Raw genomic sequence first — 12392 nt, 5'->3', positions numbered from 1 at the left:
GCATTGCCGTTACGATGGGATGGTCGCTATCCATTACACCACAGTAAGTTACAAGAGATGTATTTCCCGTCGCGACGCATTCCATTGGACCAAGAAGTAAATATTGCATCATATCCAAAAAACATGGTGGGATGTTCTCCGTGTTGATTTCATTCAAAAGAAGAGGCACCGTGACAACGTTCATAAGGTTTTGATACGCCGCATAGCGGTTCACAATTTGCCAGTCTACATCCTTCAAATCATCGGTACCACCCACAAATGTAGAGTTGCCGCCTTGTTGATGCCCTGGGCGGTTCCGCTCGCCCCCACGTGTTAACCGGTTGGCATCCGGGGATGACTTCACATTATCAACACACAGCAAAAGAAAATTCAACGCATAGCAGGACCTCCAAACAGGTGAACTTCGCTCGATGTACCGCTTAACTCCTCTTTCAACTATCTCTCCCGCAATTGCACACACCACACGCACCAGCACAGAACCTGGGCAATAGCCATACATCAGGAGCGCCAGTGCGGTGGTGGAAACAAAAACAAAGTGGGGTGTGGTCCCATCATCAGAGAGGCAATGTACACCAAACGACGTGGCAGTCAGCGTGCTTTCACGTCCAATTGTTGATGGATGCAGGCAATCGAGGACCTTGTGATAAAAGCTCGGCTTCGGCCACGCGTCCCTTGAGACCTTATGCTTTGCATCCTCGGTTAATTTATCATTTATGGAGCTTGCCAAACTGGGCAATCGTCCTTCAAAAACATGAACAAGAGGCACGTAGCGTTCCTTATTCGAGGCGTACATTTCGTCAAACTGTTCTCCTAGTTCTTCAAAAATATCTGCTACCGCAACACGCGGATAGCGAGGCTCCTCAGCGCCCACAGAAGGTCTGCTTGCTTTTAGTGTGGATAGCATCGGGTCGTGTGCGTTGTAATGGTTGTCATCAAGGAGTGAACTGTCGGTTACCTGTGATGTTGCCCCGCAATGAATTCGCTGCAAACGCAAAAGGGAAGAAACCAACTCCAGAAGAAATAACGCATTTCGGCGCACCTGCAGTTTTGTGTGGCCCAATAGTACGACTGCCAGTCCTTCCAGCAAGTCTACAAGAGCCGCGTTGCGCACAGCGGGGACGGCACACCAATTCTGTGAATCCGTTGAAGAGAGCGACTCTTTGGGACTCAGTGGACTCATATCCAATACATTCAACAGCCATGCCCACTTGCTGCGACAAGAGGCCAGTTTCTTATGGTAAGACTCCTTATCATAAGAATTCTTACTAAAGGAGAAACCTGCCACGCCATTTTCCTCGGGTTTCACTGCGCACAATTCTTCATTCACAAGGGACTCCATTCTATCCCGCAGGTTCATAAGGTTCAATGCCACGTACTCCGCTAGATGTGCCACACGGTCATCCTCATCATTGCCCAATAACACAATGATGCATTCTACTAGTCGGTGTAGGGCGAGAGCACAACTCCACATGCCTTTTTCATTCCTCTTAAGAAAGTAAAATGGAAACACAATGTTTGACACTGCATCATACAATGGCGTCTTTGGTCCCACGAGTAACATTGGAAGTGCAAGGTTATACTCCAGCAGCACCTGCGGCGGATCCCAAAAACGAGCAATTAGAAAAATGGGAACCAGTTGGTGGGCGTACTCCATGTTTTCTTCAGAATATCCGTTCTTATGGATCTGCCCGGCATAATGAAAGGCGGCCTCGCGAAGTTCAGTGATCCCCTGCCGAGTCTCCTCGCTTGTCCTCACAAAATTAATCACATTTTTTAAATGCCCCCCTCGCCAAAATATCGCAAGAGCCTCCACAGTGGCCACCACCGGTCTGTAGCACGTCCCGTGAAGCGCAATAAATCCAATTATTGTCTCTTTTATAGAACCCTTTTGATCAAGGGGTGTGTTATACAGGGCACAAAGCCTCTTCCTGTTCTCACTCGTATGGCTGCAGGCCAAAAAGATTTCTTTTGCGGCAAGTCCTCCGTGTCTAACAAGGGCGTGACTCCCACAGTAATACAACTCAAAAAGGGCCCAAATGGTTCTTATGGCTATCAATCGACCACGGGTAACGACGGCGCTGATTCCGCTCTTCGATAGGGTTCTTGACTTCGCTTTCGTTTCCATTAGCCTCGCTAGCCAATGGAGTGCCGATGACTGAAATGGTTCCTGCTGCAGTGTGAAAACCAAAAGATCCGAAGCAATTTCAATGCAGGAAGAACTGAAAGGTGCGTTCTTCCACGGCTTAGAACCAATTCCGTTTAGCAACATCTTTTCCACGGAATGAAAAAAGCTCGAAATAGAATCATTCCACTTGTACGGGGAGGCAGAATCATTATTGGCGCACACGTCACACAGCAATCCCCCGGCGTGCAGTGTGGAGTGAAGGATAGCAATTCTTTCCATGTTATTTGCCGACGCAAACCATGACTCCATGGTGGCAAAAAACAGAGGCAGCCTCCGCTCCAATTCCTTTAGAGAACACCTGCTAAGAAGTGCTGCCATTGAAAGTGCGTAGCAGATGGCATTTTTAGCTTTACGCCAGTTGTCAATTTCGTCCAACAAACTCTCCACCACTTTTTTTGTGCATACACACTGTTGCTGCTGCGTATCAGAGTAGGCACTGCCGTGAGGGAATGATTGAGGAAGGAGGCATAAGGAAAGAACAATTGTCACCAACTCTTTTAATCGCCTCTCTTTCTTCGAAAGCAGCAACATCTTTCGAAGGAGATCAAGAAGATCGTTCAGTAAAGCATGTGTAGCCACACGATGATTGAAAATATAACATAAATGCATCATGCAGCGATACAATCCACTAAAAATATCTCCTATTGTCCTTTCATTTTTACCGCCGTTGCTCGTCTTTGATAGCCCGCAGACATCTAAAACGATGGCGATCGTTTCCTTAAAACGGGATGAGAAAAAAGATGATGGATATTCTCTAAGAAAAATTGGAAGACTATTTGCCCGTAAATTATCCGCAACATGTGATTTATCATCCATTGAAGTTCCCCACCATCCGTGTTGCCGCCTCCAAATAAAGATCAAATCCTGCACAAGACATCCATGATCCGCAGTGCTGTGGGATGGATCCGCTTCATGAATAAGATTGCTCCAATCCACATCCTCCCAGTCCTGAGAAGATCGACGTGTGAGTTTCATAACGGACGCACATGTATTGATCATTCCCCTCCAAACATCCTCAGTTAAAGTTTCATCCACTTGGGTAAGCAGCTCGTAGCATGAGCAGCTCAGTAACAAAAGGTGCATTCCTGACGGTGTCGATAAAACGTTCCCCGAAGTGAGAATACCGTGAAAATGTTCCTCCAACTTCATGGCGAGGTCAAAAGAAAGAAAAAATACCGGTGGCAGGTCACAAAGAGAGGGACGGGAACTAGTCGTCTCGCCTACAGAATTCATTGAAAGGTCACACAAAAGAAATCGACTACATTGTACAAAACCTCCTGATGGAAGATGGACAACGTCCTTAGAGGCTAAAATAAAATACAGACTATATGCCCAAATAATTTCCACCGCACTACTGAGCATTTGTATGAGAGTGCAGTCTCCCTGACCGGTGCAATCGCTTCTTAAGCTCCGATCAGCCAACACTATTGGCCGTGAAAAAAGGCTTGAAGAGTATTTCTGCTCTATTTTATTGCACAGGGACAAAACTACGTCCATTATTGTCTTAGTCACACCTTCCACCAATGTGTTCAAAGAGACATTTGGTATCTGTTGCAGTGATCGGTGTATGGCAGGAGGCCTCCCAGATGGAACGGTTCCCGGGATTTTTAAAATATTTTCCAAAAAGGCATTCCGTACAATCGTTAATTGCGACACAACGTCATTTATTGCCATATTTCGCTCTAAGGATCCCACCACAGGTGCATCCGGCATCTCCTGCGGAAACCTGAAGCTCCGTCTTTCGCTGTCCTGGTTCCAGCTATCGGCGAGGCGGCTCCCTTCCCCCTCAGCGCCTTCCTCCTTTTCCAAAACATTATTCAAGAGTGAAAAATAAACCGCCCTCTTTTTCATAAGAAATGCAATCAACGTCCTCTTTTCGCGAGACTCCCGCTCAAACATTCGGCAGATAAACGCGTCATAATCCTCAGTGTCAATGGTGATCAAAAAGGCATAAACAATGTTCGCAAAGGCTGTACCGAGGTGCTCGGCGTGGCTCATTACCCAACACGCACACACACACACAGAAAAAAGGAAAAAAAGTGGCCACGATGTCTCCACCTTTTCTAACTGACCTCAAAATAGCCTCCAATGAAACGCGACGCAGCAAAAACAAGTAAAAAATCACCGTCCAATACTCCACGTACATAAACCCCAATAATACGGAAAAAAAAAAGTGTCTTTTAATTTTTGTTTTGCTTTGCTTTTTCCCTTTTCCTGCGGATGTGGTTCGTAATTTCAAAAAGAACACAACAAACAAAAAAATGTAAAAAAAAAAAAGACACGCAGCAACAACAACAAAAAAGTAGTTAAAAAAGAAAAATGGCGTGTGAAAAAATCATCGCCCCATATCATTCTTATTCCCCCCAATCACCTATTTGATCTTTCTCTTTTTCCGGCGTACGAAAACGTGTGCCTTTGCATAAAAACACAAGAGCGATGGATACGGTGCACAAATGCCCACCCTTCTTCAGTGGCAGCCAATCACACCTGACACCCCACTCATACACCTCCACACACACGGGGAGCCACAATATTAAGGGTATGTGCATTCACCTACCCCAAGACACACAGACACACACACATGCACAGAAAAACTCACAGAGAAGAAAAAATATTTTACAAAATAAAGAACAATCAAAATAAATAAAAAAAATCCGGAAAAGTGCGAAAACTCACACGTAAACGTTAAATGGAGCCTTCTTCCCTCCTGAAATGGGCGGTGTAGCTTGCGAATTCGTTTTTAATGCATTTTTTGGGGGCGTGTAGAGTCTGTCAAAGACGTTGTTTCTCAAATGTGCCCCGTTGCTGCTGTTATTCTCCGAAAGAATACTCGAAGCATTTTCTATAACGACCTGCGTTCTGGATCGTGCAAACGACGTGCGCCGTCGCTCATTTTCGTCCAAAACTGCAGACGGAATCGTCGAGGCACTCAAAAATCTTGCAAATGAATCCGGGCCACCGTTGCGGGGCGGTGTTGCCGCGGAGTTTTCATGACCAAAGTGGGGAAAAGAAGGCGCGTTTTGTTGATTTTTCAAAAGCTTTCCGGTGCCATTAGTGGCGCTTCCACGAAGCACCACCTGCGCGTCACGCCCTGCACACCGTGCATCCGGCGACGTCAGAGCCAACTCTTCCTGGCCCAACTTTGACTCCTTTCCCAAAATGCGGTGGGCGGATGGCATTAATCGAGACTCTGGTGGGGGTTTCATATACGGTTTGGTTGTCTCCTCTATGGAATTCATCCAAATAGCCGCTCTATCAAGTAACCTTTGTGCGTCGTTCATGAGATCAATTACGCCAACTACAAAAGATATGTCAGTGCCACTGCGTCGCAACGCATCAAAGGAGGCATGGTTTCGTAGTTTCACCAAATTTCCAAGCAACGCCATCACATCCCTCTCCTCAAATGGGAACCTCGTTGCTACCTGGGGTTGATTTACTGGTTCATTGACAACTCCCGTGGATTCTTCGGGAAACTGCGTTGAAAGAGAATGCATCCTCGCTTGTCGACAAGCCAACAGTACCTTTTCAACACGCTCAGCTACACCGGTGTCAGTATCGTCATCTCTTCCTTCTTCATCCTCATCGCTTGAAAAGACACAAACATGAGTAAATCTTCCCATTTTTTCCGATTTCTTTCCTTCCTTTGGACACCAAACGACATTCACCCCGTCCTCTGAGAGCCTGAAATGACCATTCTTTGGAACTTGACAAGGCTCACGATTCACAAGACGCAAAACGTGTTCCTGAATTCGCCAAAGCGAATCCACTTCTTCAGCTGGGTTGTCTAGCATTGCAGCTGGTGGAGAGGATAGGGGAGGAAGAAATAATCCCAAGGATTTCTTCCTCCAAATGTACTGGAGGACACTGCAAGGAATATCTATGAGAAAGTTGTACAGGTCAAGCCATTCTCTGGCACCAGCTGAATGCGAATGCACTGCCCCCACACGTTTCGTCAACTCCATTTCAACACCACGTTCCAAAGAGGGGGGAAGTAAAGGGCCACTTTTTTTCTTCTCCTGCTCTGGAGGTGAGAAATACAATGCCGCGGGTGAAATAGGCGACCCAATGTCCTTGTCCTTACAGGCAATGGGGCTGATAAAACCAAGTGGATCACCGCCACCTTGAGCTGCGATGAGAGCCTCAAGACGGCACAACTCTTCCCACGTAGAGTTATCAGTCTGTGTTGAACGCCCCGTCCTAACTCGGCGTTTCTCCGCTTGAGCGGGAACAACGCTTGTAGGCTGCGAGCTCATTACCCGGTGCCTTGCGGTGTGCTGTGCGGGGACAATTTTGTTGGCGTTAGGGGATTGATAAGACACATCCGTCTCTAAAGGAGAGCCACTCGCACTTACTTTCCGTGGGGGAGGCGATACGCTTTGGTGTTCGAAAATAGAAGCAAAAACAGCATCCCCACTTTTTCCGTCAAGACGACCGTTGCTCAACTCCTTTTTTGAAATTGCACTGCCACGAGAGCGATCAATTCGTTCAGAAGGCGCGATAGATGTCAATGTGTGATGACGCTGCCTTGAATTTGTGCGTTCTCCACGCATTTGACGCGTCGAACTACGGCCCCGTGAAGACAACAGGGGCCCCTGAAGATAAATAAACGATGCCATAGTGAATAGGCCGACACCAGCCCAAATTAACTTTTCATTTTCCATGAGGGGATCGCATGCAATGCCTTTCTTCAAAAACACACAGGAAATTTGTTTTTGTCTTTCTTTTACTCTGTTTACAATTCCCTTCCCTTCTGTTTCTTCACCCTGCTTTCGTGTGCGATTTTCTTCCCCCTTCTCCCACCCCCTCACAATTTCACCCTTCTATGGTTTAATGCCGGTAGCTAGAGACGCCCTTGTTGAAAGAGTACTTAAGTAAGTAAATATAAATATATACCCACAAAGCAAAAAAAAATAAAATAAAAAATGGAATAAAAAGATATACTTCAATGCATACTGCACCACAAAAAAAAAAAAAAACATTATAAATAATTTTGGTTCTTCGCCGTTTACTTCAACGCGATATGCCCGCTTTCATTCAAAACATCACGTAGGCGCGTATTATTAGTGGTATTGTATATATGCATAATTTCCATGGCCACTGGTAAAAATAGCACAAAAAGCATGCACTGCCAGACGCAGGGATGCATACAGGAACAAAGAGCACTAAAAGATCGATACCCGAGGATGCATCACTGCGCTGAGGCGCTGAAGAGCAACACCTGCGGCCACGGAAACCGGCAAACCCGCGCTGCCCTCCGTGTTTTCAGCATATGGCAACAAAGTCAAAATCTTTTGGCAACGTTGCAGTAAGCAAAAAGTCGGCAAAATTCCTTCCTGTGGCACAAGAAGTACTACCCCGCCTTGTGCCGTCTCACGTATTCTCTCTTCGGTGTCACATAGACTAAGAGTGAAATCTGGATCGGCGCGGTGTGTATTGTACCAAGTCAACGCCTCCACGGAATCCCTTGTTTCCATTTTTTCCGGTTCCTTTGCTGTCTCATTGACAGACGTAGAATCCATGTAAAGAAACGCATGTCCGCAGTCAAGAAACCACCAGGAAATATTTCCACCGTTTTCCAGCTCGACGCGTTGAAGCAGCTTTGTCGCCCACGTCTCGGCATCGCTGCCGTCTTCAACATCAAAAGGACCCAAGTACACAGGGGGAGTGTAATGCTGCGTTCCGACCGTTCCTACGACATTAATCTTTTTCCTCCCAAAATACAGCACCTGATCCACAAGAAAGGCGTTGGCATTACGAACAATGCCGGCAAAACTGCGCTGATCTCTCTCGTTCTCATAAACCACAAACAAGCCAAACCGTCCAGGCGATGATGAAAAGCGTCTGTGGGAACAAACTCGCAGCATTAGCTGTCGAAGATGACGATGCATTTCAAGAATGCCAGTAGCATCTTTTTTGTAGTACAAAGGGTGAATGGGTCTTTGATCCACACGCGAGGAGTTGCATTCGGCGGCAGTACGGGGAATCTGCTGACGAAAGAAGCGCTGATACGCATGAAGTTCATCCAACTCATGGCCGCTTCCATTCTCCCTACCGTCCTCTGTATCACGCAATAACGATCTTGCCGATGGGTAGCGGGCATCCAGCGTGGCGTAAAAGAGGGCGATACCCATAGAAGTCACCACGTTAAGTGAACTGATTGTTCCATACTGTGGGACGTACACGACCCGTTCCGCACGACAGCCTTTCCCGCCGCTCACGTCCATCTTGTCGATGTATTTCCTGCTCACTCCATTGTTCTCATGGCCCACTACAATACGTGCCGAGGAGGAAAGGCGGCAGGAAAGAATACTCTCCGACCTATTCGTGTAATTCTCCAGCGCTACAAGTGGAATTTGCCCAAATGATGGGTCATCCAAAAATAAATCTTCCCCAAAGCGGGCCACTTGGCTCAACGTAGCACCCGGCCTCGTCAAGTCCTCTGAATTTGTTTTCCCGGCCGTGCAACGAGGGTGAAGGGAACGAATGTCTTCGGCACGTTTTAGTGAGAGAAAGAAGGGAGGAAATGTTGTCCCAAAGTGCATGCATGTGCGAATGGAGTTCATTGCATTAAACGCACTCGTACACCCTTCAAGGCCGACGAATAGATGAGAGTGAAGGCACCGGTTTGGCCAACCATTCAAAAGCCGTTCGGACCACCGTGTTAGTGGATCATCACGAAGAAATCCCCTCGGTGGTGCCGACGCCTGCCGGAACCCTCTCACTGTGCGCCGCAGATGTAACAGCCGAGAAGAAAACATCATCGACTTAAAAATTACAAAAATCAAATGCACTACAAAAAGGTCATACAAGAACACGTGTATATTATATTATATACATGCAGTTAAGTGACTGTCTCTGCGAGTGTCCCCCTTGTCATCCCCAGGTCCCCATCAAGAACAGCAAACGGAAAAAAAAAAAAGAACAAAGAGCAAAATTATAGCCGGTTGATTCAGGCTTCAGAAAGATGCCCCACCAGGAGGAGCCATCCAGACGCACACACAGACACACACAGACACACACACACAAACACACACACAGAAACACACAGAAACACAGAGAAAGAAATGTAGGTAGATAGATAGAGCAAGAGAGAGAGAGAGAGAGATAAAGAGAAAAAAGTATTTAGGCAAAAACAAAAAAGAAGCAAAAAAAAAAAATAATAGCGTGGATACTCGCAGCCCATTCCGAGCCAAAAAGATTACTGCAACGGGGCCAGGGAAAGCAAAATCCAAATAAAAGGAACAAAGGAAAAAGGTCAAAAAAAAAAAAAACGTAACGTGGTGTGTGAATTGAAATGAACGGATTTCGTCTTGTTTACAATAGTCCAATGATTGGCCACCCATATTGTTCAAACCGTCTTTATCAATCTCTTCTACCACACAACCCTTCACGCATGCACCAAAAAACCGCTGCCCCTCTCCCTCCGTTCCCTCTGCTACTCTCCAAACACAAATCCCTTCTCACGTACTCCACAAACATCAAAAGACGGTTCGTATATATTCCCTCTCTCCTTTTATTTTTATTTCCTTCCTTGTGCACCCCCACTGGCCTCCCTCCTCCCTTTCCTCTCTTTTTTTTCTTTTCTTTTTTTTTAGCCTCCTGAAATCTGCCCTCCCCTCCACACAGCTGCTTTCAAGAGAAGGATGAGAATTGAGGGGAATTAGAGCCCTTTTTTTTCCTTTCTTTTTTCATTCTTTCCTTGCCGCCGTTGTGTTAAGTGTGAGTAGGCGTGCATTTGATTTTTTGTTTTTGTTTTTGTTGATTTTTTTAAAAATGGGATCGTGTTCTTTAAACAATTGCCTTCCCCCCCAAAAAAATTAGAGGAAACACACAACCGAGAGGCCGTTTGAGTCCCCTCATTCACAACTTCCGCTGGAGGACCAGGGGCAACCACACGACACGACACGACACACAGAGCATATCCGCACACCACCGCATATTGTTGCAGTAAATCCACACCAACTCCTTCGCACAGGGGCAACACGCATTTTACACGCACCCACTGGCCTCTCCCCTCCCCATGTGGAAAAATGAATGGCTCACAACAACAACAACAAAAAGATGTCGTCGGGTGCAAATAAACGTGTCGATGTACCGGTCAAATACATTGCAATGCTTATCCTTATAAATCCATAATTTATTTAGTCTGTTACCTTGTTTGTTTTCCTCCTCGTCGTCGTTGTTTCGTTCTTTTTTTTTTTTTTCTTCGTTCCTTTCATCAAGGCATAAAAGTTTCCTTTGGGTGGCGTGCCTGTTTTATTTATTTATCCTCATTTCCTTTTTTTTTTTTTGTTGTCGGCGGTGGTTAAATTTTCCTTCCCTTCATTTATTTATTTTATTTTATTTTCTCTCTTTATATTTCCGTGTGCCCTTCAACACACCCGCCCCCTCCTCTACTCACAATATTAACAACGTCCTCCTCTCAAATCACACGCGAATCGAAAAGTACACAAACACACACACACACAAATAGAGAGAGAGAGAGAGAGTTTATTACTATTTTTGTTCGATGTTTTTTTTTTTCTTTCCGTTTGTTGGGCTCTTAATTCCTTTTCTTCCCTTTGTTCTTTTTCTTTCTTTTAAATTAAATTTTATTTCTTATTTATTCCTTCCTTCCTTCCTTCTGTTTTTTTGTTGTTTTTCCTTCCTCCATGGGCCCCTCATCGCCTCACGCTGGAGCCGCTGGTGCTCCCCCTCTCTGTCACTCTCTCTCATGTCTGCGTGTCCCCTCCCCCTCCGTTCCCTCTCGTTTAGTGTTGAGGAGGAAAGGGAGGGGCAAACGCACATTTTGAACACTAATGAGATGCGTACATGAGTGACTGCACATTCAGGCCGCAGAGAACCCCCTTCAGCCGTGCAACGCACACACACACGCACGACTGCAGTTGATCTCGTGGCTAAAGGCCCGGTGCGCCTCTCGGCCAAATTCCCTCTCATCCCACCCGTCCCTTCTTCTCCGCGTTTTTTCTTCCCCCCTTCCAGCTTCATGTGTGTATGTATGTATAGTGCATATTGATTTATTGCTTTATTTATTTACTCGTCGTGGGCAAACCGGTTTCGTCCCCCTTTTTTATTGTCTCATGTGCATGTGTGTAGGTGTGTATGTGTCGTTGATTGTTTTTTTTGTTTTTTCCTGTATAATAACAATACCTTATTTATTTATATATATATATATATATATTTTTGATTTTGTTTCGACAGCAATCGTTTGTGTTATTTTATTTTATTTTATTTTACTTCTGTTGTTTATTCTTCATCCCCCTCTTTTTTTTTTTTTTCCTTTTCACAAGACCTCCTCGTCCCTCCCTCACACACGCACAACCCTCGCTTCCCTCAAGGCTGCTGAAGGCATCGTGTGGCAGCCGCCATCGTGTGCACAACACCGTTAAGTAATAAACGTACGCATGTGTGGTATGTGTTCCCTCCTCCCAAGTCTCCCCGCTGCCCAGTATTACTAGGTATAAACACGGACATGCACGCAGAAAGAACAACAACAACAAAAAAGAAAATCGCCCACAAGGTACCTCTTTCCGTGAGTCTCGTAGAGATCACACAGGGGGGAAAGAAAAAAAGAAAAGAAAAAAAAAAAAGATACATCTCTACAAAATAAGGGGTGCAAGAGTTGTGCTTCGTCCTATTGCTCCCACTCAAGGCGCATTTGCCACCATCCCCCTCCCGTACCATCGCAGTTAATATATACACTCATGTATATATTAAGATTCCTTTTCTTCTTCTGCTTTTTTCAATAATTGCTGCTCTTCAAGTCCCCGCTTATATCATCGTTTAAGATCATGTAGTTTTTCATTACTCCTCCACAAAAAAAAAAAAACAAAAAAAAAAAAACGTAATAAAACAAAATCAAAAACAACATACACAAAGACAGACGGACACACACACAAATAAAAAGGGGGAAGGAGAAAAAAAAAAAAAAGGAAAAAAAAAGGGGGGGGGGGGGGGGAAGGGTAGCACGGGTGAGGAAACGTGATCCTGCGAAAGCTCAAGTGCAGCCCCCGCCAGGCGTTTTCTCTGGTCTGCGGTTAGTAAATAGCCACAAGACTCTATCATCGCACGAAGCAGCATGGTGCGCGCGGGGTCTCGTGCCAATTGAATTACGTCAATTACCGTCCCGTTTGGCATCATCGTGGTCGCCGCCCAAAGACTTTCTTGGCTTTCTGGGAGTGTCTTGAATGCAGCGACCGCTATAGCA

General features: G+C 45.7%; 4 protein-coding genes across 4 annotated transcripts, besides 15 other annotated features; all 4 read right to left on the bottom strand.

Annotated features, from left to right (window-relative positions):
* Window positions 1-4183, bottom strand: Tc00.1047053504207.29 (hypothetical protein, conserved; the record flags this gene model as incomplete). Its single annotated transcript, XM_802076.1, has 1 exon — window positions 1-4183. A coding segment is annotated over one exon (4183 nt), but the record flags the coding sequence as incomplete, so codon positions are not given.
* Window positions 1-12392: a sequence feature (heterozygous, non-Esmeraldo-like haplotype).
* Window positions 4423-4505: a sequence feature (T-rich).
* Tc00.1047053504207.20 (hypothetical protein, conserved) lies at window positions 4858-6846 on the bottom strand (the record flags this gene model as incomplete). Its single annotated transcript, XM_802075.1, has 1 exon — window positions 4858-6846. One exon carries the CDS (start codon window positions 6844-6846, stop codon window positions 4858-4860), a length of 1989 nt encoding a protein of 662 aa, XP_807168.1.
* Window positions 7088-7109: a sequence feature (AT_rich).
* Window positions 7147-7177: a sequence feature (AT_rich).
* On the bottom strand, window positions 7348-8946 carry Tc00.1047053504207.10 (hypothetical protein, conserved; the record flags this gene model as incomplete). Its single annotated transcript, XM_802074.1, has 1 exon — window positions 7348-8946. The coding sequence occupies one exon, from the start codon at window positions 8944-8946 to the stop codon at window positions 7348-7350; it is 1599 nt and encodes a 532-aa protein (XP_807167.1).
* Window positions 9176-9240: a microsatellite.
* Window positions 9258-9298: a microsatellite.
* Window positions 9747-9778: a sequence feature (A-rich).
* Window positions 9926-9945: a microsatellite.
* Window positions 10510-10532: a sequence feature (AT_rich).
* Window positions 10685-10831: a sequence feature (A-rich).
* Window positions 11338-11366: a microsatellite.
* Window positions 11399-11424: a microsatellite.
* Window positions 11747-11775: a microsatellite.
* Window positions 12002-12028: a microsatellite.
* On the bottom strand, window positions 12044-12392 carry Tc00.1047053504207.5 (hypothetical protein, conserved; the record flags this gene model as incomplete). Its single annotated transcript, XM_802077.1, has 1 exon — window positions 12044-12392. A coding segment is annotated over one exon (349 nt), but the record flags the coding sequence as incomplete, so codon positions are not given.
* Window positions 12103-12127: a microsatellite.

The sequence above is a fragment of the Trypanosoma cruzi genome, genomic scaffold (assembly GCF_000209065.1).
Source record: "Trypanosoma cruzi strain CL Brener 1047053516835 genomic scaffold, whole genome shotgun sequence".
Taxonomy (NCBI): domain Eukaryota; phylum Euglenozoa; class Kinetoplastea; order Trypanosomatida; family Trypanosomatidae; genus Trypanosoma; species Trypanosoma cruzi.
The sequence above is the reverse complement of the archived record's forward strand: the minus strand, read 5'-3'. Positions and strand labels throughout refer to the sequence as shown.